The sequence below is a fragment of the Bubalus bubalis genome, chromosome X (genome assembly GCF_019923935.1).
Source record: "Bubalus bubalis isolate 160015118507 breed Murrah chromosome X, NDDB_SH_1, whole genome shotgun sequence".
Taxonomy (NCBI): domain Eukaryota; kingdom Metazoa; phylum Chordata; class Mammalia; order Artiodactyla; family Bovidae; genus Bubalus; species Bubalus bubalis.
This window is the reverse complement of record NC_059181.1, coordinates 31,955,108-31,980,752: the sequence shown is the minus strand read 5'-3', so window position 1 is coordinate 31,980,752 and position 25,645 is coordinate 31,955,108. Positions and strand designations below refer to the sequence as shown.

Below are 25,645 nucleotides of genomic sequence, written 5' to 3'. Positions count from 1 at the left end.
AATTATTGCAAAAAATGTTAATGTTGGAAAGAAGCTTGATGCAAGCATGATGATGAAAGCATCATGTAAAAGCATCAGAATAGCACACTTCTGGTTTTAAATCCCAGTCCAGCTACTTAGTTGTTTTTTCTTACCTTTCACAAACCAAAAGACCTAGCAGTTTTAAATTATTTTTTAAAGCACAACATCCACAGTGATGACTCTTAAGTTATGAACATATGCATACATGCATACACATACATACACATATAAAAACACATTTTTGTCTGTGCTAGTGGCAAAAGAGGGTACAGTTACATGGTCCTTGTCATCAAGGAGCCCATGTCTGGCGAAGGAGAAAGGGAAGTGTATCCATTTCCTATTGCTGCTGTAATAAGCTGCTGTAAATTTAGTGGCTTGAAACAGTACACATATATTGTGGTTCTGGGTATCAAAAGTTCAATATCAGGCTCAGTGGGCTAAAATCAAGGTATGGAGAGGGCTGTGTCCTTTCTGGAGGCTTTAGGAGAAAATTTATTGCCTTGTCACTTTTAGTTTTGGGAAACTACAATCTTGCTCATGTTTCCATCTTCATCTTTAAAGCCAGGAGTGTAGCACCTCCCAATTTCTCTCTTACACTCTTGCTTCTATCTTAATAAGAATCCTTTGATCATATTGTGTCAATTTGGATAACCCAGGATCATCTCCTTATCTTGATATCCTTAACTTAATCACATATGCAAATTCCTTTTTGCCATGTAAGGCACCATATTCACAGCTTGCAGGGATAAGGGCCTGAAATCTCAAAGGGTCATTATTTAACCTAGCATGGTAAGTAAATAAAACAGTGCAGAGAACATGGCAGTGGAAAGAGAAGAAAAGCAACATATCCTGGGAAAAGGAGTTGCAACGTGTTCTTGGGATATGAGTTATCTGACTACACCTTGAACACATAGAATTTAGGCACCTAATAAAAGACGGAGAAAGAGTTCCTGACAAAATGGAGCAGCATGTTCAATTATCTGAAAGTTGTTCAATATTGGAGAGATAAAAGTTATGTCTGGAGATTAATAAAAGAGGTGTTTGGAGAAGTAGTCTGAGAGTAGATCATGAATGAGTTGGATGCCATGCTTTGGAATATGGATTATAATCTAACCATGATGAGATTAAGCGTAAGGATAATGTGGAACTATTATTGATACTTCAAGAGGAGGGAGATAAAATAATATCTGTTGTTTTTTTTTAAACATCACTTTGAGAAGAAGAAGGAGGTGAGAAGAATATTGGTACCACTGGGGAGAATGGGTTAGAATGGGATGAGACTGAAGTAGATACCAGAAAGAGCTAACGTAGTAGTCAAGGAGGCAGTGGTAAGATCTGAACTAGGACAGGGGTGATATGGGCCAAAGAGCAAAGCTAGATTCAAGAAATGTCAGCCAGATAATACTGTTGAAATCTTTAGATTTAGTCAGATGCTTTTAAAGTCATTATTATTTGTTGTATTGAAGAGGGAAATTTCTGATTAGCATACATTTTGAATAGAAATCTAATTAAGAAGGGACAAAATAGCTCATCTGGATAGCATAGTTGAATTGTAGGCAGATAAAGAAGTTTGACAGACCACACACTTGAAATGTAGCCCTAAAAGGAGCAAGAAAAATGGCATTATGTGAAAAAAATTAATGGGATATATTCTGCCATTTACAAATAAATAAAGATGACATTTTTCCATTTGATCATTACGTCAACTTGGTCGAGCAAAACAGAAATTAAAAGCACAAGTTTCCTTTCTTTAAAGATGACAACATCTTGGTCTGAAAGTTCTCCACTGGAGGGGCTATTTAAACTGTCAACTGTAGAAAACAATTTGTGGAAGTTCACGTTTAGGGAGGCTATAAAGACACCATTACAGTGAGTTTATTGTTCGTAGTTTGTTTTATGTACTGTAAGGGCACATTGTTAGTATTATCATGAGTTGTTTTGTAACTTAAAATTTCTCTAGAGGGGGATATGATTTAATGTTCTCAAAAGTAACATCATAAAACCACATTTGGTAGTAATTTTTTATTTTTAACAATAGCAGACTTCATACGCCAGTGCTCATACAGCAGACCATAAAAATGCAGTCTTAGTGGAAATATTCTTTTCCTGAAGAGCTACTTAGAGATATTCTTCAACCATGGGAATTGTTTGCGGGCTTGTGTTCAAACATATCATCGTGATGAATTGTGTCAAGGGAAATCAGCACCCCGATAATGTGTTAAAATGGGTCTCTGATTCCAGAATCACATAAAAACACTGAAGAAGTGGATGGCTGAAGTTGATGTTTTCTTGAAAGATGAATGGCCAGCCCTTGGAGATTCAGAAATTCTTAAAAAACAGCTGAAGCAGTGCAGGGTAAGATTTTTTTATATGACACTTCTTTATATGAAGACTTTGATATGGAAATTATTATTTAATGATATCAGTGGTTCTGAACCAGGGGCAATTTTGTCCCTCTAGGGGACATTCAGCAATATCTGGAGACATTTTCATTTGTCTCAACTTGAGGTGGGGTAGATGCTGTTGGCTTCTAGTGGATAGAGGCCAGGGACATATCTTAATATCCTACAACGTAAAGAACAGCACCGCACAACAGAGAATTACCCCATCCAAAGGACAGTAGTGTCAAGGTTGAGAAACTGGGCTAAATAAGAGAGAAATAGACAAAATATTGCCTTTTATTCAATACTCACTTTACAATATTATTTTTATATAGCATGCAGTTTAAGCTAAAGGTAAATGATTTTTTTGAGCTACTTGTTATATCTTATTACAGATTGTCAGTAAAACTATGTTGCTCTTTCCATGTATGTCACACTGTGGTATAATACAAGACATATTCCGAAATAATATTTATTATGCCATTGTCATGCAGTAGGAGGAGAACAATCTAGCTCTTTCAAGAACTTTCTTTGTGAGTAAAAGCTTTAAAAGCAAATCCATTTTATCAATAACCTTCACAGCATCTTGCTATAAACTGCTGCAGCATACTATGCTGGAAAATCAAACCTCCTTCAAAAACAGTAATTTATAAAGCTCATCATTATTGCACTGTTTTCGAACATGAAGTATTAAGTTTATTTACTTTGGTAGGCAATGGCACCCCACTCCAGTACTCTTGCCTGGAAAATCCCATGGACGGAGGAGCCTGCTAGGCTGCAGTCCATGGGGTCGCTCAGAGTCAGACACGACTGAGCGACTTCACTTTCACTTTTCACTTTCATGCATTGGAGAAGAAAATGGCAACCCACTCCAGTGTTCTTGCCTGGAGAATCCGAGGGACAGCGGAGCCTGGTGGGCTGCCGTCCATTGGGTCGCACAGAGTCGGACACTACTGAGGCGACTTAGCAGCAGCAGCAGCTAACCTAAGTAGACTATAGATATATAATTCCCCATTTCATTCATGCCATAAAAATTGAACATTTTTGCAGCATATATTTCAGATTTTAAAGGGCAAAATTCATGTGTAGTGTCATGATTCCTAATTATATGTTTCTGTGTAGCTATGTTGCATTTCTAATTGTTGTGGTAATTTTTTCAGATAATTTAAATTGTTTCCTTAGCTTTTAGTCAGTGATATTCAGACAATCCAGCCCAGTCTAAACAGTGTCAATGAAGGTGGACAGAAAATAAAAACTGAAGCGGAGCCAGAGTTTGCTTCTAGACTGGAGACAGAGCTCAGAGAACTTAACACTCAATGGGATTACATATGTCGACAGGTATGTCCCACCTCTTTTATGCTGGCTTGCTTCATTTTAATTATGATTTCTTAATGTCTCCCTTCACCATGGCCCTTTTAAAAAGTTCAGTCTCTGTGTTGATGCTTTAAAGCATGTTTAAGTAAAACTAGCCTTTGTCTAGCATATAAATTATTTTCATAGTATATATTTAGATAGTGTATATTCATCTTATTGGAAGTCCTAAAATGATCTTATTGAATACAGCTGTCATTCTGAACAATAAAGCCCTTTTCTTAGGCATTATTTTTTTTGAATCTTTTCTCCAAAAGACTGCATAACTTAATACATGTAATTGGATCAACAAAGATAGTTTACAATTCTATACTTGATACAGAAATAAAATGAATGAGTAATGCATGCATATGTACAAATATAAATATGTTTCGCTTTTGATTGTAAGATTGACGAGTTTGACTTCTTCAATACATCTCTTTCAATAAATAGATTAAGATTGGGAAATAGTTGAGAAGGGCTTAGTAGAAAAAAAATATAAGATAAATGTACATTCATATCTGAGCTCCTCATTTTTATATGGAGGAGTGTTTTATGGATATTTATTTCCAATTTCAAGATTAAATTGCAGAAGAGTAAATATTACATACAAGTAGCATACATCAAATACTTCTGGTTCAAAAGTGAAATTTTGACCTAAAGCAATGATTACTTTTTAATACACCAATACCTTTTTTGAAGTTAATGAGAGGTTTCATTTTATGTGTATTAGCATCAGTCAGTCTTTCATTATTTCTAAGTAACCTTTCAAAGTTGAAAAGAAATCATGCCAAAAGGCAAAAACTAAATTTGAAAAAGAAAGAAATTGAGCCGAGGAAAAGTCAAGGCAAGTCACCCAGCTAATACCATCACTGACAAATGCTCAACTGTTCTATTAACTCACCGATGAGATAGCCCGGGGTCAGCTAGCTTGCATTCTTCTCCTGGAGTAAGTCGGTTCTAGAAGGGATATTAAGGAAAAAAAATATTACTTAGAAAATAGATTATATCATTGATGTTTTCCTGGAAGGCCAGTATGAAAAGGATTTGTTTGTTGAATGTTTTTAATGGATGAATAGAAAGAGCAGCATCAATTTATTTAGAGCAAGGAAGGGAAACAATAGCAAAAAAAAATCTTTATGAGAAAATGGGTGGCAAAGAAGAGTCATTAATTTTCTTATAAAGCACAGTGAGGATTTACTATTCATGCCAAATACAATGGGGAGCTATTAGACGTTTAGGTATAGGAGTGACATCATGTAAATATTTGCTGTATATTCCTCTTATATGAAAAGACTGAAGGGGCATGAATGGAAGCATGTAGGAATTACAGTTGTTCAGGTAGGAAATAATACTGGCAAATAACAGGGGGAATATTAGTGGAGATTGAGAGACACAAAGAAATTTGAAATGTATAATCCTCTTGTGACACTCTGTTTGGTTGACTGTCCAAACCTCTTCCAATAATTTTCCAAGCTCTTCCACAGAGACAGAGGTGATTTGAATTCTTGTTGCTCTGTTTCATTACTGTTTATTGTTTTTATGTATATTTTCCCATTATACAGTAAGTAGCATGAGGAATGGAGCGTGTTATTCTAGGCAAACTGAACCAAAGTGCTTGTGTCAGTCAAACTTTGTAGAAATTCTGTACTTCCTGGCCACCTCCAGCAGGCTTATCCCACTCAATGTGATCGTTTATTTTTCTTGTTTCTTCTAACCAATTAGGCAAGTTCTTCCTTCTTGCATTTTTGATCAGGGCTTTCACACTCACTTCCACAATCATTACTCTTACTGCTAACAACACACTCCTTTCTTGATTTTATGTTTTATTAGACCCTGTTAGAAATGGCAGTACTTGATGAAAGATAAGGCTTGTGGAAAGTTCAGGGTGACAGGGAGGGAGGGATGAAAGCATATTCAGAGTTTTCTGTTTTGAGCAACAGTGTTGGACACCGCACCTTCTATGAAAGACGGAAAAACTGTGTGCTAAGTAATGATGCTAAAGCTGAAACTCCAGCACTTTGACCACCTCATGCAAAGAGTTGACTCGTTGGAAAAGACTCTGATGCTGGGAGGGATTGGGGGCAGGAGAAAAAGGGGACGACAGAGGATGAGATGGCTGGATGGCATCACCGACTTGATGGACGTGAGTTTGAGTGAACTCCGGGAGATGGTGATGGACAGGGAGGCCTGGCGTTCTGTGATTCATGGGGTCGCAAAGAGTCGGACACGACTGAGCGACTGAACTGAACTGAACTGAAGGGAGAAACACAATTGACCAGCTTGGTAGAATGATCAGTGCTTCTACTTTGGTCATGTTTATTTTGGAGGAGTATACAGTCAAAATGCATCTGGAATTCAAGTGGGGTATTTAAAGTGAGCATATGAACTATATACACAGAAATAAAGATAACATCTATGTAACTCCTCTCTGACAATGAAAGAATTTGTCAGACCCACCCTCCCTCTGAATTTTTGGCTAAATTAGATGAAATAAGAACTCTTATGGATGGGCAAGACTTCCTTGTGGATGGACAGGCAAACAATGTGCATGGTCAGAGGCTCTGGAACCAGGTTGCCTGGGTTGAGATCTTGCCCCCACCATAAGCTACCTCTGTGAGCCTGGAAAAGTCGCTTTATCTCTGCACTTCAGTTTCTCAGTCTTTACAGTGTGATGATATTACTACTTACTTTATAAGAATTTTAACATTCTTCTATAGTTAAATGAGTCTGTGTGATTAAGGTGTGTAGATCTATAGCACAGAGTAACCATTATGTACATACTTGTTCAATAAAATAAACAAGGAGAGATGAAATAGACATAAAGCTGCCTATATAAAATTATAAAATATGTGTAATTTCTAAATAATGTATAGATATATATTTTAATTATTGGTGACTATAAACTTAAGAGTTACCAAGAAACACTGGACTGAGCGGCAAGGCGGGTGCCATTCTGGCACCTTGCAGATCATTATCTTTCTCTGATTCAGTGCATCTTTTGGGTTCAGTCATCCACAGACCCCTGGGTCACTCTGCCTCATTTCTTATGTATTTTAACACCTAACTCACGGTTACTCCTGTCCTAATTCTGGGTGATTTCAATATCTTCTTAGATGGTTCTTCCCATTCCTGAGCCCTTGGTTACTTAATACCCACTCCAGTGATTTTCGTCTTCTACCCTGCCTCAGCCACACACTCCCAGCTTCATAACCCAGACAATGTCTCTAGCAGTAACATCTTTATAATTTCACCCTTAAGCATCCTGCCCTGCAGTCTCCAGCATACACACAATACAGCCACTGTGGAGCCTGTATGCAGATTCCTCGGAATTAAAATAGAGCTGCCTGAGGTTCTAGCACTCCCACTTCTGGGTATATTTCCAAAGGAAACAAAATCCGAATTTCTCAAAGAGGTGTCTGTACACCTAAATTCATTGCAGCATTACTCACAATAGCCAAGATAAGGAGACAACCTAAGTGCTGATCAGGGAGAAACACATAAAGAAGATTAAGAGTGTGTGTGTGTGTACACATACATGGATACACGCATACATATAGACAAAGGAGGAGTATTCTGAGAAAGAAGGAAAGCCTGTGATTTGCAACAACCTGGATGAAACTTGAGGGTATTATATTAGGTGAAATAAATCAGATAGGAAAAAAAAACAAATACAGTCTTATCTCAATTAAACGTGGGATTTTAAAAAAGCCAAACTCAAGAGAGTAGAATGGATACTAGGGCTTAGAGAGTGAGGGAGATAAAGAGATTCTGGTTAAGTGGTACAGACTTCTCATTTATGATGAGGGAGTTCTTGGGATCTCAGATTCCACGGCCAGTGGAGCCTGGCAGGCTACAGTCCATGGGCAAAGAGTCAGACACACCTGAGTGACTAAGCACACACAGCACATTTACAGTATGGTGACTATAGCTGACAATTCTATGTTATATAAAGTATTTTATAATTTCTTTACATATGAACCTTGCTGGGAGAGTAAATCTTTAATGTTTTCATAACAAGAAGAAAAAAGAAAAATGATAATCATTTTTGGAATGTGTGTGATGATGAAGGCATTGACTAACCCTGTTGTAATCATTTCACAATGGTGTATGTACCTTAAACAGTGTTTTATGTCAATTGTATCTTTTTTTTTTAATTTTATTTTATTTTTAAACTTTACATAACTGTATTAGTTTTGCCAAATATCAAAATGAATCCGCCACAGGTATACATGTGTTCCCCATCCTGAACCCTCCTCCCTCCTCCCACCCCATTCCATCCCTCTGGGTCATCCCAGTGCACCAGCCCCAAGCATCCAGTATCGTGCATCGAACCTGGACTGGCAACTCATTTCATACATGATATTTTATCTTAACAAAGGTTTGGGGGGCGTAGAGTGGGGTCAGGCAATGCTTAATGTTAGATTTACAAATTCTGGAACAGGAAACATGAAGAACTTCCTGTTTTATAAAGCGGTTGATGCAGAGTAATCTGCTGAAACTGCAGGGGTGGATTGGGCAATTTCAGGCTAGACAGTTGGCATCACTCAGGTAATAAAGGTGAAGGAGAAAGTATGATTTTAACCTCAACCTTTTCACAGAAATCCTTCTAAAATGTGAAACCACAAAAAATTAATCTCTTTCTGATCAGTTGTAGAGCAGAATGTTAAATTTGGAAAAGACCTTGGAAACCATCTAGTCCAACTTTTAGGTTAGTTAAGAGGTGGAGATAAATGGAGTGATGTTTCCATATTCACTTAGCTTGTTAGTGATTGATTGAATCCAGGTATCCTGGTTCCAAAGCTAGTATTCTTTCCAGTGTACTCGTTCTGTCACTTCAAAATGACTTCCTGCTTTTCTTTCATTTTAAAATCACTCCTGATCCCTTTCTTCTGGTTTCGTTTTATAGCATCCGTTATATATATAGTTTTTTGCTACAAGTCTTTGGCTAAGTTTTGTTAGTCATTCTAATATTATTGCCACTGTGCCAACCGCCTCCAAAGATTATAGCAGCATATCCAAGTAGAAATTTAACAGCTTGTTTACTTGGGCTTGTTATAGGTTCATTGACTATGCAAAATCATCTTTGTACTTTAGTATAATTGTTAGATATGTGGTTCTAGCTGTTATAATGAAACATACACTTACATTTCAATAGATCAAGTTCTACATTCTCCTAGGAGAGTAAAGTATTTAAGTAGCTTTAATTTAACTACATTAGGCTTCAGGTAATTGTAAAGTATAATAAAAATTAACATAAACATGGTACTGCATATATTTTATATTTGGTAAAGTACCATGAAAATGTTGTTTTATTAAAACTATGCCTTTTATATTAAGACTTTAAATTACAGCTGTATTATTTAAAAGATGCACTGTACTTAATCCCAGAGAGAAGAATAACATCATTTGAGTAGAGTTATTTTTTAAGGTAAAAGAGATGCATTATATATTGTAATCCTAATACTAAATTGAAATTTTCCCTCAGTGGTTTACAGCAGAGTACATTGTATAAGCTATTAACATGCATGATCTCTTCGGTATTTTAAGTTTTACTATCTTTCTAGTTAATAAGTAATAAATTCTGTTATAAATTAGTATTTCAGAAACATATGAGACTTTATAAAGCAAGAGTCTCCTATCACACATGCTTTTTTACACCTTTTTATGTAAAATTATATACTAGACAGTTTTCGCTTCAGTACAGATGTGTCAGTGCTCATTGGTATCCCATTCTGTGTGTGTACATGTGTATCCCACAATTTATTTAACTGATCTTCCATGAAAGCACCTTTGGGTTTGTTTTCAATATGTTGCTGTCTTCAAAGCTGAATTGAATAGTGTACATGCAACTATGTACACATCGTTTTATATGTGGAAGAACAGGCTCAAATTGATGAACATTAAGGCATTGAATGCATTTTGCCAGTTTACTGTCTAAAAGCTTTTACTGTGGTGTATATTTCCCTAAACAGCTATGAAACCTTTGTTTTCCCACATCCCTGCTCAAACTTGACATTCTAATTAGTCTTTTTTCCTAATCTCATATTTGAAAATATAGTAATTTAACTTCATTTGCTATTATTTAACTATTAATGATACTGAGCAAATTTTCGCATATATATGGATGGCCTCATTTTAATTTTATTTCTGTGAATTACATGACTGCCGGGGTCCAGCCCCGGCTGATCCAGGGTATTCGAAGCGGGGACGGCGTCGGCGACCTATTTATATTTATTTATTCATCAAAGATTCAAAGAGTAATAGAATGAAGATAGCTCAGTGAAGAAATTCAGTGGAGAAAAGAAGCTGAGTGGCTTGGTTTACGCGGAAAATCAATATAACCCGTGACACCAGGTTAGCTCTGACCACGGAGGCCGCAGGCGCCCTCTCGAATAGCGGAAGGTGCCCCACCTTAGACACCTTCTCGAGTGGGTCTTAGAAGCCCAGGCAAATAAATGGTCGCAGAGGACATCCACGCTCCAGATGGACGCTCAGCCGGAAGTTAAAGGGAAGAATGACATGGGGAGACCAAGTTTCAGTGAACAAGGCCCGCACTTTATTTTCCAAAGTAGTTTTTATACCTTAAGGTATGCATAGAGGATAATGGGGGAAGGGGTAGAGTCATGCAGCAAGCCAGGCTTTCTTCCTGCAAACTTATCATATGCAAAAGTTCAGGTGATTGACATCATCTTCTGGCCCGGAGGCCTGTTAACATTTTAAGAAACTTATCTTTCTCTAAAGGTGATTATTCCAAAGTCAGGCGCCAGCCTTCCAAAAAGCATTGGACAAAGCGGCATTTTACATTTCTATACACCCATTATATCAACCAATACACTGCCAAAGACACAGTAGGTAAGGAGTATGGAGACTTAGCAGCAAACATTGGCCCAACAAGTGAAAAACCCTTCACCAATACATTTTCTAATCAATCTTTTAACTACTCAAAGGAATCTGTGTTTAGGCAGTTTAGAACATCTCCTGCCTCTCACAGTTGGGAGGCTCTGAACAATCACATGTGGCCGGAAAAACCCATTCAGGCAGGCTAGAGGATTTCCAAAGGAGTTTGTAGGTTAAACACTGTCACACCCAGGAATTATTAACTGGAGCTGTGAGCTAACTCTTTTTTCAGAGAGAGGTAGTGGGGGACAGCCCCCCGTAAAGTCAGAGGTGTAGGTGAAAGCACAAAGCAGAAAGTAGGCAGACTCTGGTTTTGGGGGTAGATGCTCGAGAATTTCCAGGGGGACTCCTGAGGCTCGATCCCGCCTTTGCGTATGCCGAGCCTCCTTCCTCATGACCTTTGTCATGGGCGGAGTTCCTCGCGCTGGCTCCAGGCAGTGATAGAATTCCAGTTGAGCTATTACAGATCCTCATTCAATATGCAATGTGCCGGCTCCCAGCATCTCCCCCTTTTTTATTTCTTAAAACAGCCAGATGCAGCTCAGTCGCGAGCTTCTGAATGTTCTGCCGAAGAATCCTGACAATACAAGGAAGAATGAATATGAGAAGCAAAACTAAAGCACCAGCAGCGATGTATCCAAGGATATTAGACAGAATGTTTTTTCCTGAAATGAAGTTAGAGAAAGTGTGAAAAAAGTCATTAGCTGCGGTAAAATCCAGTCAAGAGTGTTTCGGGGTCTGTATTTGATTATGAAGTTTCACTAAGTCCAGGCCAAATGTCAGAGCTGTTCCAAACACCTGAGATATGATTTTTGATTTTTTCCCATTCATAGTCTGTCTCATTTACCTTTAAAGATGTCACGCACATCCACCGGTAATCAGCGTGGCAAGACAAAGCCATTTTCACTTTTAAAGCCTGTAAATCAGTCCCAATATGCATTATTGCCTCTTCTAAGGCGTCTACTCTCATCTCTAATTTCCTATCTATAGCTTCCTGTGTTGTTAGAGTTAGTGAAACATTTTTAGACATGGTATCAACATATTGGGCAGTATGCACTTGTTGAGTCAATGATATTGTTGCCACAGTAACAGAAGTAATTGCGGTTATTAAAGCTGATATTCCTAAAATAAGTAAGCCCACAAATCGTCGCAATCGCATTAAATCCTGAAGTTGTTGTAATACAGCAAGACTATAGTTATATCAATAAGTGGTTACATTATAAGATAAGGTGGACGTTGTAACACTACAAAGGAGCAAACATTATATTGAGGGTTTAAACAAGATGAGAGCATACATTATTCACAGGTCACTACATTGGGTCCACCAGTTTAAAGTCACATGTACATTAAGTTTTCCAGAATCGTTGGTAAAGAGAAAAACATAAGAAGAGGGTAGACAAGCCAAAACAGAATAAGTAGAATTATTTTCTGGTTGGAGTTTGGGCTGCAGCAGCCCCGTCGGTCCCGCCGGGATCTCGATGTTTATCTTGCCTCCCCTTCTGGCGGGCTCCTCTTTTGTGATCGAAGCAATGGGTGAACTGGATGTCTGGGGGCCTGCAACATGGCGAATCAGCCTGTCTAAATTGGAGACTCTGCATCCTGTGGAAAAATATAAGCACATCCTCGACCGATAGTTAATAATGGGTCAGGACCCTTCCATTGTCCTGAGAGGGCCTTCCATTTGACTAATGGTTTTGCATTTAATTGCTCCAGGCACCAATGACGAAGCATTGTAATAGTTCTGGCTGAAATCAGTATTTAAAATATTTATTACGAAAAGAGCATGTTGCAAGATTTGATGGGGAGAGCTATACTTAAACTCCCCTTCTTTTAGTTTTTGAATTTGGATTTTTAATGTTTGATGTGTTCTTTCCACAATGGCTTGTCCCTGTGGGTAATAAGGGATGTCTGTATTATGTTTAATTTGAAACTTTATACAAAATTTCTGAAAAGACTTAGAAGTGTAAGCAGGAGCATTGTCAGTTTTCAAAACTTTTGGCAGGCCCAAATATGAAAAACAAGTAAAGAGATGTTGTATCACATCTTTACCTGTCTCTCCAGTACGAGCAGTTGTAATAATAACGTGATAAAAGGTATCTACAGTTACATGAACAAAGGACAGTTTTTCAAATGAAGAGACATGAGTTACATCTGTCTGCCAGAGTACGTTAGGTTTGAGACCATGAGGATTAACTCCCATAGGTAGATTATTATAAACAGTGGGGCAGTGTAAGTAAGAACGCACAATCTCTTGAGCAGTCTCTCTGGGAATTTGGAATTGATATCTTAAAGCAGTAGCGTATTGATGATGAAGTGAGTGAGAGGCTCTGGCCTCCTCAATCACAGTAGCCACTGTATTTCTGGTTAACAAGTCAGCCAAATCATTAAAGGCATTTAAAGGGCCAGGCAATCTGGAATGAGCCCGAATGTGTCCAATGAAAAATATTTTTTTTTTCCAAATTTGTTGTTGTAACTTAGTTAACAAATGAAATATGGTAGTTTTATTTTCAGGCAAAACCGCAGTTTCAATGTGTGGAATCAGCCTGACCACATACTGAGAATCAGAGTAAAGATTAAATTCCTCATCTGTAAACATAGCAAAAGCCTCTATGACTGCTGTTAGTTCAGCTCTTTTAGCTGAAGTTTTTTGTGTTTTTAAAACTTTTTGGTGATTTTTAGTAACTATGAAGGCTTTACCATTTGTTGACCCATCAGTAAAGGCTATCTGAGCATTTGGAATAGGAGACTGTTTATATCTGACAGGAAAATTAACTGGATGTCTGGATATAAAATTCAGCAAAGCATGTGAAGGTAAATGATGCAAAAATTTTGACCAAAATAGTTTCCTATAGCAATCTGCCAATTTTCATCAAACATTAGAAGCACATCAAGTTGTTCTTTATTATATGGAATTACAATTTCTGATGGCTCTTTACCAAATAATTCAATGTTCCGCTTTTTTCCTTTAATATCAAAGTAGCTATCAATCTTAGATAAGAAGCCACTACTTTTTTAGTTTGAGCGGGAAGATGGACCCACTCTAGGGAGCCGTTTTGCCATAAAACCAATTTTTTGCCTGGCTTCCCCAATTACACCTATGGGGGTTTTATGGCAAAGGAATTGTCAAGCAGTTGTCAATTTAATTTTTAAAATTTACATTTTAACAACATAAATTTAGAGATATGTTAATTTAGGTCTAATGCTTAGTTTAGGTCTCTGTATAAATTTAAATAATAAATGTATAACCTCCTTATCTCATTTTAGTATACAGATATACCTAAATGTAAAATGTATTTATATATGTATTTATATATGGCAACAAGTATAAACTTATTGACATAATCAATATACTTGAATTAATCTTTATAATTAATGTTAATTAATATATATTACAGCAATACAACACGTACACATCTAATACCAACCAACACAAACCAATGCACTGCAATAATACATGTCACACATATATAATAATACAGTATATAGAACATATATCACAGTATATCAATTTATACCAATTAATATCAGCCACTCACACATTATATTACTGCAATATATATTTAATTATACAGTATATATATAATATGTATATATAGTATACATATTAATTATATACAAATTAATCAAGTATAGATCCATAAATAGAATTAGGTATACCTTTATTATATTTTATTTATACCCATACCTAATTAGGCAAACTGTAATTATGCGAATATATTTATATTATGTATTTATAACATATATAAAGTATTGTTAATTGTACCGCCTGTTGATAACTAAGAAATTGAGAAAACCCTTCTCTGAGTATCTCCTATTCGAGACAGCATGTCCCTCCCCCATAGGGTAAAGAAGAGCATAGGAACTACATAGGGTTGGAAAGTTCTACAGGTATCTTCAAACTGCCAATTTAACATTTTTGAACTTTTAACTACTGTGGGGGCTAGAGGGCAAATGAAACAAAATTTGACCCCTGAAATCTATCAGGGCAACTTGCCAATCATCAGTATTTTGTAAAAGACTTGCAGTTGATCCTTATTGAGTAAAATTATTATATTTGTTACTTTTTTTTAAAAAGTTCTACGCTTCTTTTTTCTTCATTTTATAATTAATTGTGTCACCAAGCTGGGATAAGATAAAACTATTTTTCTTGGGGTCACTGATAGATGGAACCAATGGGCCTTTTTGTCACAAGCGCCTTGTAGGTGTATGTTTTGTGGCAAGAATAATTTAATCTCATCTTTTGGTAATATTAATCTTAATTAACTGATCATTTAAAGTCTCATCTACTTTAACAAGAGCCGTCTGTCTCATTTAGTCAACTTTTTCTTAGAACTGGAATTAGGATTGCTTTTTAAGTAATCAAAGGCTTTAAATCTGCAGTAGTCAGTTTTAAATGTGGGCGTATCTAATTACTGTCTCCTAATAATTTTTGGAAATCATTTAAAGTTAGTAAACAATCTCTACGCTTCAAAGGGGCAGTTTTTAAAACTTTTGGCAGACCTAAATATGAGAAGCAAGTAAAGAGGTGTTGCACAACATCTTTATAAGCTTCTCCAGTTATTGTTTTGTAAACTAAATCTGGTCTATAGCTTTTTATATGACAAGTAACCATCTAACTTTGCCTGAATACTTCCAGGGGAACTCACTACTCCAAGGTTTTAAACTCTCCCTCACCTTTTTTCTACAGCATTCTCACTCTGCTTTTTCTAATCTCACCAACTCATTTTCAGTAGTATGTGTTGGCCAGGAGCTGGGTCAGTCTTTCCCAGAAATGTTAAGAGACGTCTGTTTTTGTGTCTAATAGCTCTGACATTTTATTTTCTTGAATTAAAAGATCTTTTAAAGGCCTTGGAGCTGTAATTTCCTGGCACCCAAAAGGCTAGATCACTAGATCTAAATGTTCTGTGGCTCTTAGCTTGAGAAGTCAAATTTTTTCTTGTCTGATAAGGTAAAAGCAAAAACTGTGTTATTTTTTGACTTTTATTAATTTACAGTTTTAGTAGGCTGCGAGATTAAAACTTTAATTTCTCTAATATAATCAGAATCTACCACACCATACACCACCAAAATTTCTTGAAAAGAAAGCGAGCTACGCCCTAGCACAAGTCCTACAATGCCCTCAGGCAGGGGGCCAGCCACTCCCATTGGAATCGGAGCAACTGGCTTGTCAGGGGTTAATATTGTTGCTAAATCCCCTTAGCCTGGGTGAGACCCCCCTGAGGGGGTTTTTTCTAAGGAGCACGCTCCGCATATTGTGTAGTCTGTTTTAAAAGCTCCACTGTTTAAAAACTTTTTATCTTCTTCAGGCTTAGGCAACACTTTGAGAGGCTTTGGGGGCAAAGTGGGGAACTCTTGGGCCCTGGAAGGCGCAAACGGAGGCGGCGGCGATGGCCTTAAATCAGAAAGTGGTGGATAAGTTTTTTGTTTTTTAAAGGTTTGCGCAGAGCGGGAGGGAGCTCGCCAGGGCACCTGGTCAAAGCGTCTCTTACTGTCTTTCTCTCTCTCTTCCTGCCTTTCTCACTTTTTTCTCACCCTTCTTTTTTTGTTACCCTTCTTTCCTTCGTTTCTTTCTCTTTACCCTCTTCTCTTCCTTAATTTTTAATTTTTTTTTTTCTATCTTTTTCTCTGTATCTCCTTTTTTAACTTTTTTTCTCTATCTTGTTGCGTTCCCTAATTCTTTTCTGTTCCTCTCTTTTTCACTCTTTAGCTCTTTTTCTATCTTTACATCTTTTTTTATTTTCTTTTTTTTTTTTTCACTTTTTTTTTTTTTTTTTATTTTACTCTTTTTTTTTTTTTTTTTTTTGTTTGGGTGAGGCCCCCCGAGGGGTTTTTCTGCAATGAGCAGGCTCTGTATATTGTGTATTTTTTAAAAGCTCCTTTGTTTAAAAGAAATCTTTTTTATCTTTTTCAGCCTTAGGCAATGTTCTGGGAGGCTTGGATGTAAACTGGGGAATTCCTAGGCCCTGGGAGGTGTAAGCGGAGGTGGGGTAGCTGCCTTAAATCAGAAATTGTTGGATAAATTTTTAAAGGTTTGTGTAAAGGGGGAGGGGGCTCGCCAGGGCGCCCGGCCGCAGCGTCCTGTAAGCCTTCTCCTTTGTCGGGAGGTAGAGCACAGTCTCCCTCCTTTTTTTTTTTGTCAATGGCAGAAAATATGATCTGCGCAGAAGGTGGAGACCCACTACCATCCACCGCTATAGCCTCTCCCATAGGCTATCCCACAGCCTCATGACGAGGGTCCAGAACATTTTTAATCATATTTATAGCATAAGTTTTTAGTTGTTTTTTACCTTCACCCAAGTATCTAAATTAACAGTAGCCTCTTTATCAGTTTGAAGATTACTTGTATAAAGAGTTGCCATTGTTAGTTTCAGTGTTACCCATGTCAGAAAATTAAGTATAATAGAAGATAAAGCTTTTAGCTTTTAAAAGATCAGGCTTTTCTTTGGCCTTTTAACTTCAGAAACCGTTTTCTCTAAGTCTTCAACACTTTCAACACTTTCCACTCCTCAGCCCTGTCTATCCTACAGGGGGGTCCGCGGCACCCTTGAGTGGGGTCCTAGCCGTCCCGAACATTGGAAGGACAATAGGGGCTGATGACCTAGATTGTCCCGGGGGGGAAACAGAAGGCTGATGACCCAAACTGTTTCGAGGGGGGAGCAGTAGAGCTGATGACCCAAACTGCTCCGTGGGGGAACAAGAGAGCTGATGACCCAGTTGTTCCGAGAACGGGGGAGCAAAAAGGGCTGATGACCCTAATTGCAGGGAGCTTACCTTCGAAGTCCCTGTTCAGGTGCCACCTGCCGGGGTCCAGCCCCGGCTGATCCAGGGTATTCGAAGCGGGGACGGCGTCGGCGACCTATTTATATTTATTTATTCATCAAAGATTCAAAGAGTAATAGAATGAAGATAGCTCAGTGAAGAAATTCAGTAGAGAAAAGAAGCTGAGTGGCTTGGTTTACGCGGAAAATCAATATAACCCGTGACACCAGGTTAGCTCTGACCACGGAGGCCGCAGGCGCCCTCTCGAATAGCGGAAGGTGCCCCACCTTAGACACCTTCTCGAGTGGGTCTTAGAAGCCCAGGCAAATAAATGGTCGCAGAGGACATCCACGCTCCAGATGGACGCTCAGCCGGAAGTTAAAGGGAAGAATGACATGGGGAGACCAAGTTTCAGTGAACAAGGCCCGCACTTTATTTTCCAAAGTAGTTTTTATACCTTAAGGTATGCATAGAGGATAATGGGGGAAGGGGTAGAGTCATGCAGCAAGCCAGGCTTTCTTCCTGCAAACTTATCATATGCAAAAGTTCAGGTGATTGACATCATCTTCTGGCCCGGAGGCCTGTTAACATTTTAAGAAACTTATCTTTCTCTAAAGGTGATTATTCCAAAGTCAGGCGCCAGCCTTCCAAAAAGCATTGGACAAAGCGGCATTTTACATTTCTATACACCCATTATATCAACCAATACACTGCCAAAGACACAGTAGGTAAGGAGTATGGAGACTTAGCAGCAAACATTGGCCCAACAAGTGAAAAACCCTTCACCAATACATTTTCTAATCAATCTTTTAACTACTCAAAGGAATCTGTGTTTAGGCAGTTTAGAACATCTCCTGCCTCTCACAGTTGGGAGGCTCTGAACAATCACATGTGGCCGGAAAAACCCATTCAGGCAGGCTAGAGGATTTCCAAAGGAGTTTGTAGGTTAAACACTGTCACACCCAGGAATTATTAACTGGAGCTGTGAGCTAACTCTTTTTTCAGAGAGAGGTAGTGGGGGACAGCCCCCCGTAAAGTCAGAGGTGTAGGTGAAAGCACAAAGCAGAAAGTAGGCAGACTCTGGTTTTGGGGGTAGATGCTCGAGAATTTCCAGGGGGACTCCTGAGGCTCGATCCCGCCTTTGCGTATGCCGAGCCTCCTTCCTCATGACCTTTGTCATGGGCGGAGTTCCTCGCGCTGGCTCCAGGCAGTGATAGAATTCCAGTTGAGCTATTACAGATCCTCATTCAATATGCAATGTGCCGGCTCCCAGCACATGACTGTATCTTTTATTCATTTTCCTTTTTTATGAGAGTTTTCTATAGGTATATGATTATTAAGTTCCTAGTACTCTTGCCTGGAAAATCCCATGGATGGAGGAGCCTGGTAGGCTGCAGTCCATGGGGTCGCTCAGAGTCAGACACGACTGAGCGACTTCACTTTCACTTTTCACTTTCATGCATTGGAGAAGGAAATGGCAACCCACTCCAGTGTTCTTGCCTGGAGAATCCCAGGGACGGCAGGGCCTGGTGGGCTGCCGTCTATGGGGTCGCACAGAGTCGGACATGACTGAAGTGACTTAGCAGCAGCAGGATATTTGAAATTGTAAAACAGCATCAAAGAGTGCAAAGAATTTCTACTTCTATGTATGCCAATAAATTCAGTTTTCCAACTGAAACGTATCATGAAAAAATGTTTTTCTTTACTCTCCATTTGCAGAAATGAATTATCATATACAACAGCTAAATTGTGGTCTTAGGGGAATCTCTTCATTATGTCAAGTAAATGCTTATATCTTATTTTAACACTTATGGGAAATTAAGTGTATCCAATTGCCATGAGTTATTCTCCTCATTCATGTAAGCTATTTACTTCTGGCTTCATCTTTTCCAAGCTTTCTATTATTTACAGTCTCGTCAATAATAGTATAATGATAATGTTTTATGACTTTCAATATTCATGCTTTACTTATTGGTTTGTTTTATGGAAGGTCTATGCCAGAAAGGAGGCCTTAAAGGGAGGCTTGGATAAAACTGTAAGCCTTCAGAAAGATTTGTCAGAGATGCATGAATGGATGACACAAGCCGAAGAAGAATACCTAGAGAGAGATTTTGAATATAAAACCCCAGATGAATTACAGACAGCAGTTGAAGAGATGAAGGTAAAAGAAACCAGATAAAAGAAATTGTGATTCTGCACAGGCTGCTCTTTTCTTGGTTTAGTAATAGAGGTTGCTTTTTGTTTAATTTAGCTTCAACTTTGATATGCATTGTATAGAATGCTTAAACTTTTTATTTATTAATTTTATGTATTGTGGTCAAAACATAAATATTGATAATCACAGTTTGGAACATTTTCCCCTTGAAATTATGTACTATTAAGAAATTAGACTCAGCTACTCATATCAGATGTTTCTAGCTGATGCAAATTCAAACTGGAAAAGTGTCAAAGTGTTGGTGAAATGACAGTTGAAAATGTCAGTAGGCTTTGTTAATTTGGTGCTTTAAAGAGGTTTCTTACAATTTGGCAGTACTAAATATTTCAGCTGCTGGTCTTTAATATGGATAAAAGGACTGTATTTACATGAGCTTCTCTTGAAACAGTAAGATAAAATAAATAACATTGATTTAGGACCAAGGAAACTGGCATATAGCTAGGTCTTGCAGGTGAAGCCAGGTAATTGAATCTACACAATGACATTGTAGTATGGCCCTGGGCAACTCAGTAGTCAGTATAATCCTCTTATTTTTTCATGGGTAAATCATCTCATTTCATAACTTGAAAGTATGAACTGAAAAATAAAACTTGCATGTAAGTAAATCACCTACCTCAGAGTGAGCACTCAATGATTTTCAGCTATAATGATAAATATTATCTTCATGTAGTAGCAATAACATTATTTAACATTAGCCTAGGTGAACTATTAATAGATATTTGTTTGGTTTGAAGCCTCATGACAGAGCAAAATCATTTTAGAGCCAAGCACTTGGGTTTAAAACCTGCTTTGACCCCTTCTGAACCGTGTAAACTTGGGTAAGTCACATAAATCCAGTGAAATTTCATTCCCTTGTAATCTGGATATCAAAATACCTGCTTTTCAGAATCATGTGAAAGATGAAACATGAAAGTTCTAATGTAATACACAAAATAGATACCCCAAACTAGTTAATTATTATTATGATTTTTATTATTGCTACAAGGTAAGAAATTAATTATATGTACTTTATTATACAGTTTATAAGATTATTCAGTGAATATTGTAATTAAGAGCAGAATGTACTCACATGAAATGAGTACAGATGTTTAACTGTATTTTACAGATACTTAAACTCAGATGTTTAAATATCAGAGGTATATTATGGCTTTAGTTACATGTAGAAAATAAAATTGAAATATAGAAGAATGACTATATTTTGGAAACAGTAATAGTTTCTAGAATATTAAAAGCTAGAAAATCAGTCTCATCTAATATCGTACATCATTTATCATGAAATATTCATAAATTCACGAATTCATTCATTTATCAAGAAATATCGTATACTTACTGTGTCAAACACCCTTCTAGATATAGAATATAGTAGTGAGCAATACATAAAAGCCACCTGACTTCTTAGAATTTGCATTCTCGTTGGTGACAGGGCAGGCAAAGAATGGAGAAATAAACTCATTTGAGATCATGAGAATTTGCCTAAAAATAAGCCAATAAATCATAGAGTCTAATTGGGAGTTGAGGGTGGTGAGATGCTGTTTTACAAAGGGTTGATATGTAGGGTATTTGTGAGGAATTATATTTAAAACGAGATACGAATCATAAGAAAAAGGCAACCTTACAGAAGTATTATCGGGGCGCATTCCAGTCAGAGGGAAGAGCTCCTGCAAAGACCCTAAAGCTATCTGGGAAGAGAATGAAGCCCACCTACCTGAAGAAAGAAAAACAGGACAAATGACCTGAGATGATTTGGAGAGGCAAAGTAGGTATCTGCTGACACAGCAGATTTGTGGGACATGGAGGGGTTTTCATTTTAAGTGACACGGCAGAGCCATCAGGAGGTCTACAATTATTTTAGGTTTGACTGTGGGGAGGTCACCATGAGGGAAGTTACATCATTACAGAATATGAGAGCTGGAGTGTACTTTGAAAGGAAACTTGTTTATGCTTCTCTTTGTTGGTCAGAAAACAGATATTCCTAGATAGGTCGAATAGTTTACTCCTAGTCATAGGCTTTATCTGAATATATTTCCCTCTATCCCTATTCCTTTCTAAGCCACTCTATCATATACCATCCCATTCCATTCCGTACTGTTGTGTAAAGCATGTTCCTCCCCATTGCCTTTGCCCTCACATCTCAGCCCTTCATGGCTGTTCTTACCATCGCTTCCTATGCTGTGTAGCCACTGCTTCAGGTCCCAAAGTATATAATCAGCAGTCAGCGTGCGTTCAGCTATTCTGTTTTTCCCAGTTCCTGTGTTTGCCTCTGGCCCTCTTCCCTCATTCTTTGAACCCTTCGCTTATCTGGCTGACTGTTCAGTCAGATCCCTTTTTCTTTTCCAGTACAGGAGAGTAGACCGTGTCAAATTTAAAACTAATTTATAAAAAATCCTTGACATGAGTGGCCCAGCCCCTCAGTCCACATTGATTTGCATGTTTAAAAAACTGATCTAGCTACAACATTGGTGCATATGGGCGTAATAGTGAAAAGAGGAGCAGCTCAGACAGCCTGGGCCAGTAGCAGCAAAGGGAGTTGGCGTTTTCTGGTCTTCTGTCTGCCAGTCAAGGTAATCGCTTTGTCTGTCCCCTACACAAAAGGGAGTGATAGAACCTTGTCCAGGCCTTCACCTGTGCTCGTGTTGAGAGCACATTTATCTTTATTGCTGGAAGAGAGTGATACACCTACTCTGGCATCTCTCCTCAATATACTCAGATAAAAAGTAGAGACTTTCTTCTTTTTCTTTACTTGCTGCTCCTGTATTTTACTTGATAATCCTGTTTTTGACTTTTTTCTCTGTAAACAATTTTTTTTTTATATTAGCATCAAAGAGACAAGGGAAGTTGGATTAGAAACATCTTATTCCAAATGTCTTTAGGAGGCCTGCAGTAAGTCTAATTTGAAATTTTATATCAATCCCTTTTTAAAAAATTCTGGAATTTCAGTTTTTCAGTATTTTCTTTTTCTTTCTTTCTTTTTTTTTTTTTTTTTTTTTTTACACCGTGTTAACTCCAGTCCTAGGGTTACCTGGACTTCAATTCAGTTGCTCATTTGTGTCCAACTCTTTGTGACCCCATAGACCGCAGCACACCAGGCTTCCCTGTTCATCACCAACTCCTGGAGCTTGCTCAAACTCATGTCCATCAAGTTGGTGATGCCATCCAACCATCTCAACCTCTTTTGTCCCCTTCTCCTCTTGCCTTCAATCTTTCCTGGCATCAGTCTTTTCCAATGAGTCAGTTCTTCACATCAAGTGGCCAAAGTATTGGAGCTTCAACTTCAGCATCAGTCCTTCCAATTAATATTCAGCACTGATTTCCTTTAGGATTGACTGATTGGTTGAATCTCCTTGCAGACCAAGGGACTCTCAAGAGTCTTCTCCAACACCACAGTTCAAAAGCATCAATTGTTCAGCGCTCAGCCTTCTTTAAGGTCCAACTCTCACATCCATACGCAACTACTGGAAAAACCATAGCTTTGACTACATGGACCTTTGTTGGCAAAGTAATGTCTCTGATTTTTAATATGCTGCCTATGTTTGGTCATAGCTTTTCTTCCAAGGACCAAGTGTCTTTTAATTTCATGGCTGCAGTCACCATCTGCAGTGATTTTGTAGCCCTAAAAAATAAAATCTGTCATTGTTGCATTGTTTCCCCATCTATTTCCCATGAAGTGATGGGACCTGATGCCATGATCTTAACCTTTTGAATGTTGACTTTTAAGCCAGCTTTTTCGCTCTCCACTTTCACCTTCATCAAGAGGCTCTTTAGTTCTTCTTCTCTTTCTGCCATAAGGGTGGTGTCATCTGCATATCTGAGGTTATTGATATTTCTTCCAGCAATCTTGATTTCAACTTGTGCTTCATCCAGCCTGGCATTTTGATTGATGTACTCTGCATATAAGTTAAATAAGCAGGGTGACAATATACAGCCTTGACATACTCCTTTCCCAATATAGAACCAGTTCATTGTTCCATGTCCGGTTCTAACTGTTGCTTCTTGACCAGCATACAGATTTCTCAGGAGGCAAGTAAGATAGTCTGGTATTCCAGTCTCTTTAAAATACTTTCACTTAATATACATGTATTTGCTGTTCTCATTCTATGGGGAACAGGCTAGAGCAACGATTCTCACAATGGAGTGAGCATCAGAATCACTTGGAAGGCTATTAAAACAGAGTTATATGGCCAACACTAGGATTTCTGATTTAGTGAATCTAGGCTGGACCCTGAGAATTTTAATTTGTAAATAAGTTTCCAGGTCATGCCCAGGAGTAAGTTTGGTGGTCCCAAGGAACCATACTTAGAGAACTGCTAGTTCAAGATACAGGCAATGAAAGATGTCTGAGCTTATGATGGTTAGCTTCATAGAAATATATGGAACAGGGGACTTCCCTGGTGGTCCAGTAGTTAAGACTCTTCCTTGCAATGCAAGGGACACAGGTTTGATCCTTTGTTTGTGAAGATGCCATATGCCATGGAGCACCTTAGCCCATATAACACACTACTGAGTCAGCACTCTAGAACCCACGAGCTGCAACTACTGAGTACACGCACTGTCTCTACTGAAGCCTATGTGCCTAGAACCTGTGCTGCACAACAAGAGAAGCCATCACAATAAAAAGTCCACTTGCTGCAACTAGGGAAAGCCCACATGCAGCAATGAAAACCCACCACAGCAAAAATAAGTAAATAAATCTTAAAAAAATATATATATATATGTGTGTGTATATATATATATATATATATATATATATATATATGGAACAAAAGCTACCACTTTTGAGGAGGATTATGCCTAAACTATGCCATTTAGTTTTCTGTCTTTAAAATGTAGAAATCATCAAACTCAAATCCAAATCCTACTACACATTTGAATACCCTCTTAATCATATAACCCATGGTTGCCCATGGTGTGTATTCTCCATCATTACCAAAAGTAATAAACTCAGCTGATTCAACTGTGGGAGTGTTGCTGTGGGTTACTATGAAGACTAACCTTGAGATGAGCTTTCAAGCCTAAGTACAGTGGAGAAATTGTTCATGATCTCCTTTTCTCATATCTTTCTTCTGTGAACCTTTTGAAATTATAAAACTGATTTAAAAAAAATATTATGAACGTCTAAATAGCAGGGGGAGATACTTCTCATTATGCATTTTTGATAATTGCATGGGTTGTTCATAACTTATATAAAATGTAATTTCATTCACTGGATGCATTGGGTCATGCTTCTCCTCCTCATGAAGGATTTGAGATGGGCTTAAGACAAGCTGTGTGAAAGAAGACATGCAACTCCCAGGATGATTTACTTTAAACTCACTGAACCTCAGTTCTTGGATGTATAACATAAAGGAAACAAAACTCATTTCACACGATTTTGTTAAAGATCCAGTGAGTTCACACATATAACATGTCATGGCACACAGGAGCACACACTAAGTGATTAATATTTCTCAAAGTCTTTTTAATGATAAAGTTACAATAGCCAAAATATGATTTGTGTCAAACAAATCCCATGCTCAGTGTCAAAAAACAGATTTATTTTAGAATTTTGAAATAAAATTTCAATTGATTAAAATCAGTGAAGGAAATCATTTAATAGTCAAAAGAGCTTGCATTTGCCATCATATTTTATACATTTTAAGGCATTATGGGCCTAAATCCAAAGACATAACAGGATCATGTTGAAAGGCATTTTATAGTTGAGTTTGTCCATTTACCTGCAAGAACCTGAATTGCTTTACCTGAGGGCTTCTGAGGCCACCGAATCCCACTTTTTCCACCTGAGTCTGGCTTCGCATACCAGGAAATTAACATTTCCCCAACAGTGTTCAACCAATGATGGGAGACGGTGTGTGAATTTCTCAGTGTCCTCACCCTTGAGTGGGATAAACCTCAGTCATGTGTTTCCTGTGCTTCCCAGGTGGCTCAGTGGTAAAGAATCTGCCTACCAATGCAGAAAGATGTGGGTTTGATCTCTAGGTCGGGAAGATCCCCTGGAGAAGGAAATGGAAATCCACTCCAATAT

At 37.9% G+C, this 25,645-nt stretch overlaps 1 protein-coding gene across 8 annotated transcripts in view; it reads left to right on the top strand.

Moving 5' to 3' along the window:
- DMD (dystrophin) overlaps positions 1-25,645 on the top strand; it is a 2,402,664-nt gene that overhangs the window by 941,083 nt on the left and 1,435,936 nt on the right. For all 8 annotated transcript variants that reach the window (XM_025277237.3, XM_045164452.1, XM_045164449.1 and 5 more), the window contains 3 exons: positions 2,263-2,376; positions 3,585-3,740; positions 19,402-19,572. In XM_025277237.3, the coding sequence (XP_025133022.3) occupies positions 2,263-2,376; positions 3,585-3,740; positions 19,402-19,572 (441 nt within the window). The remainder of the gene's footprint in view (positions 1-2,262; positions 2,377-3,584; positions 3,741-19,401; positions 19,573-25,645) is intronic.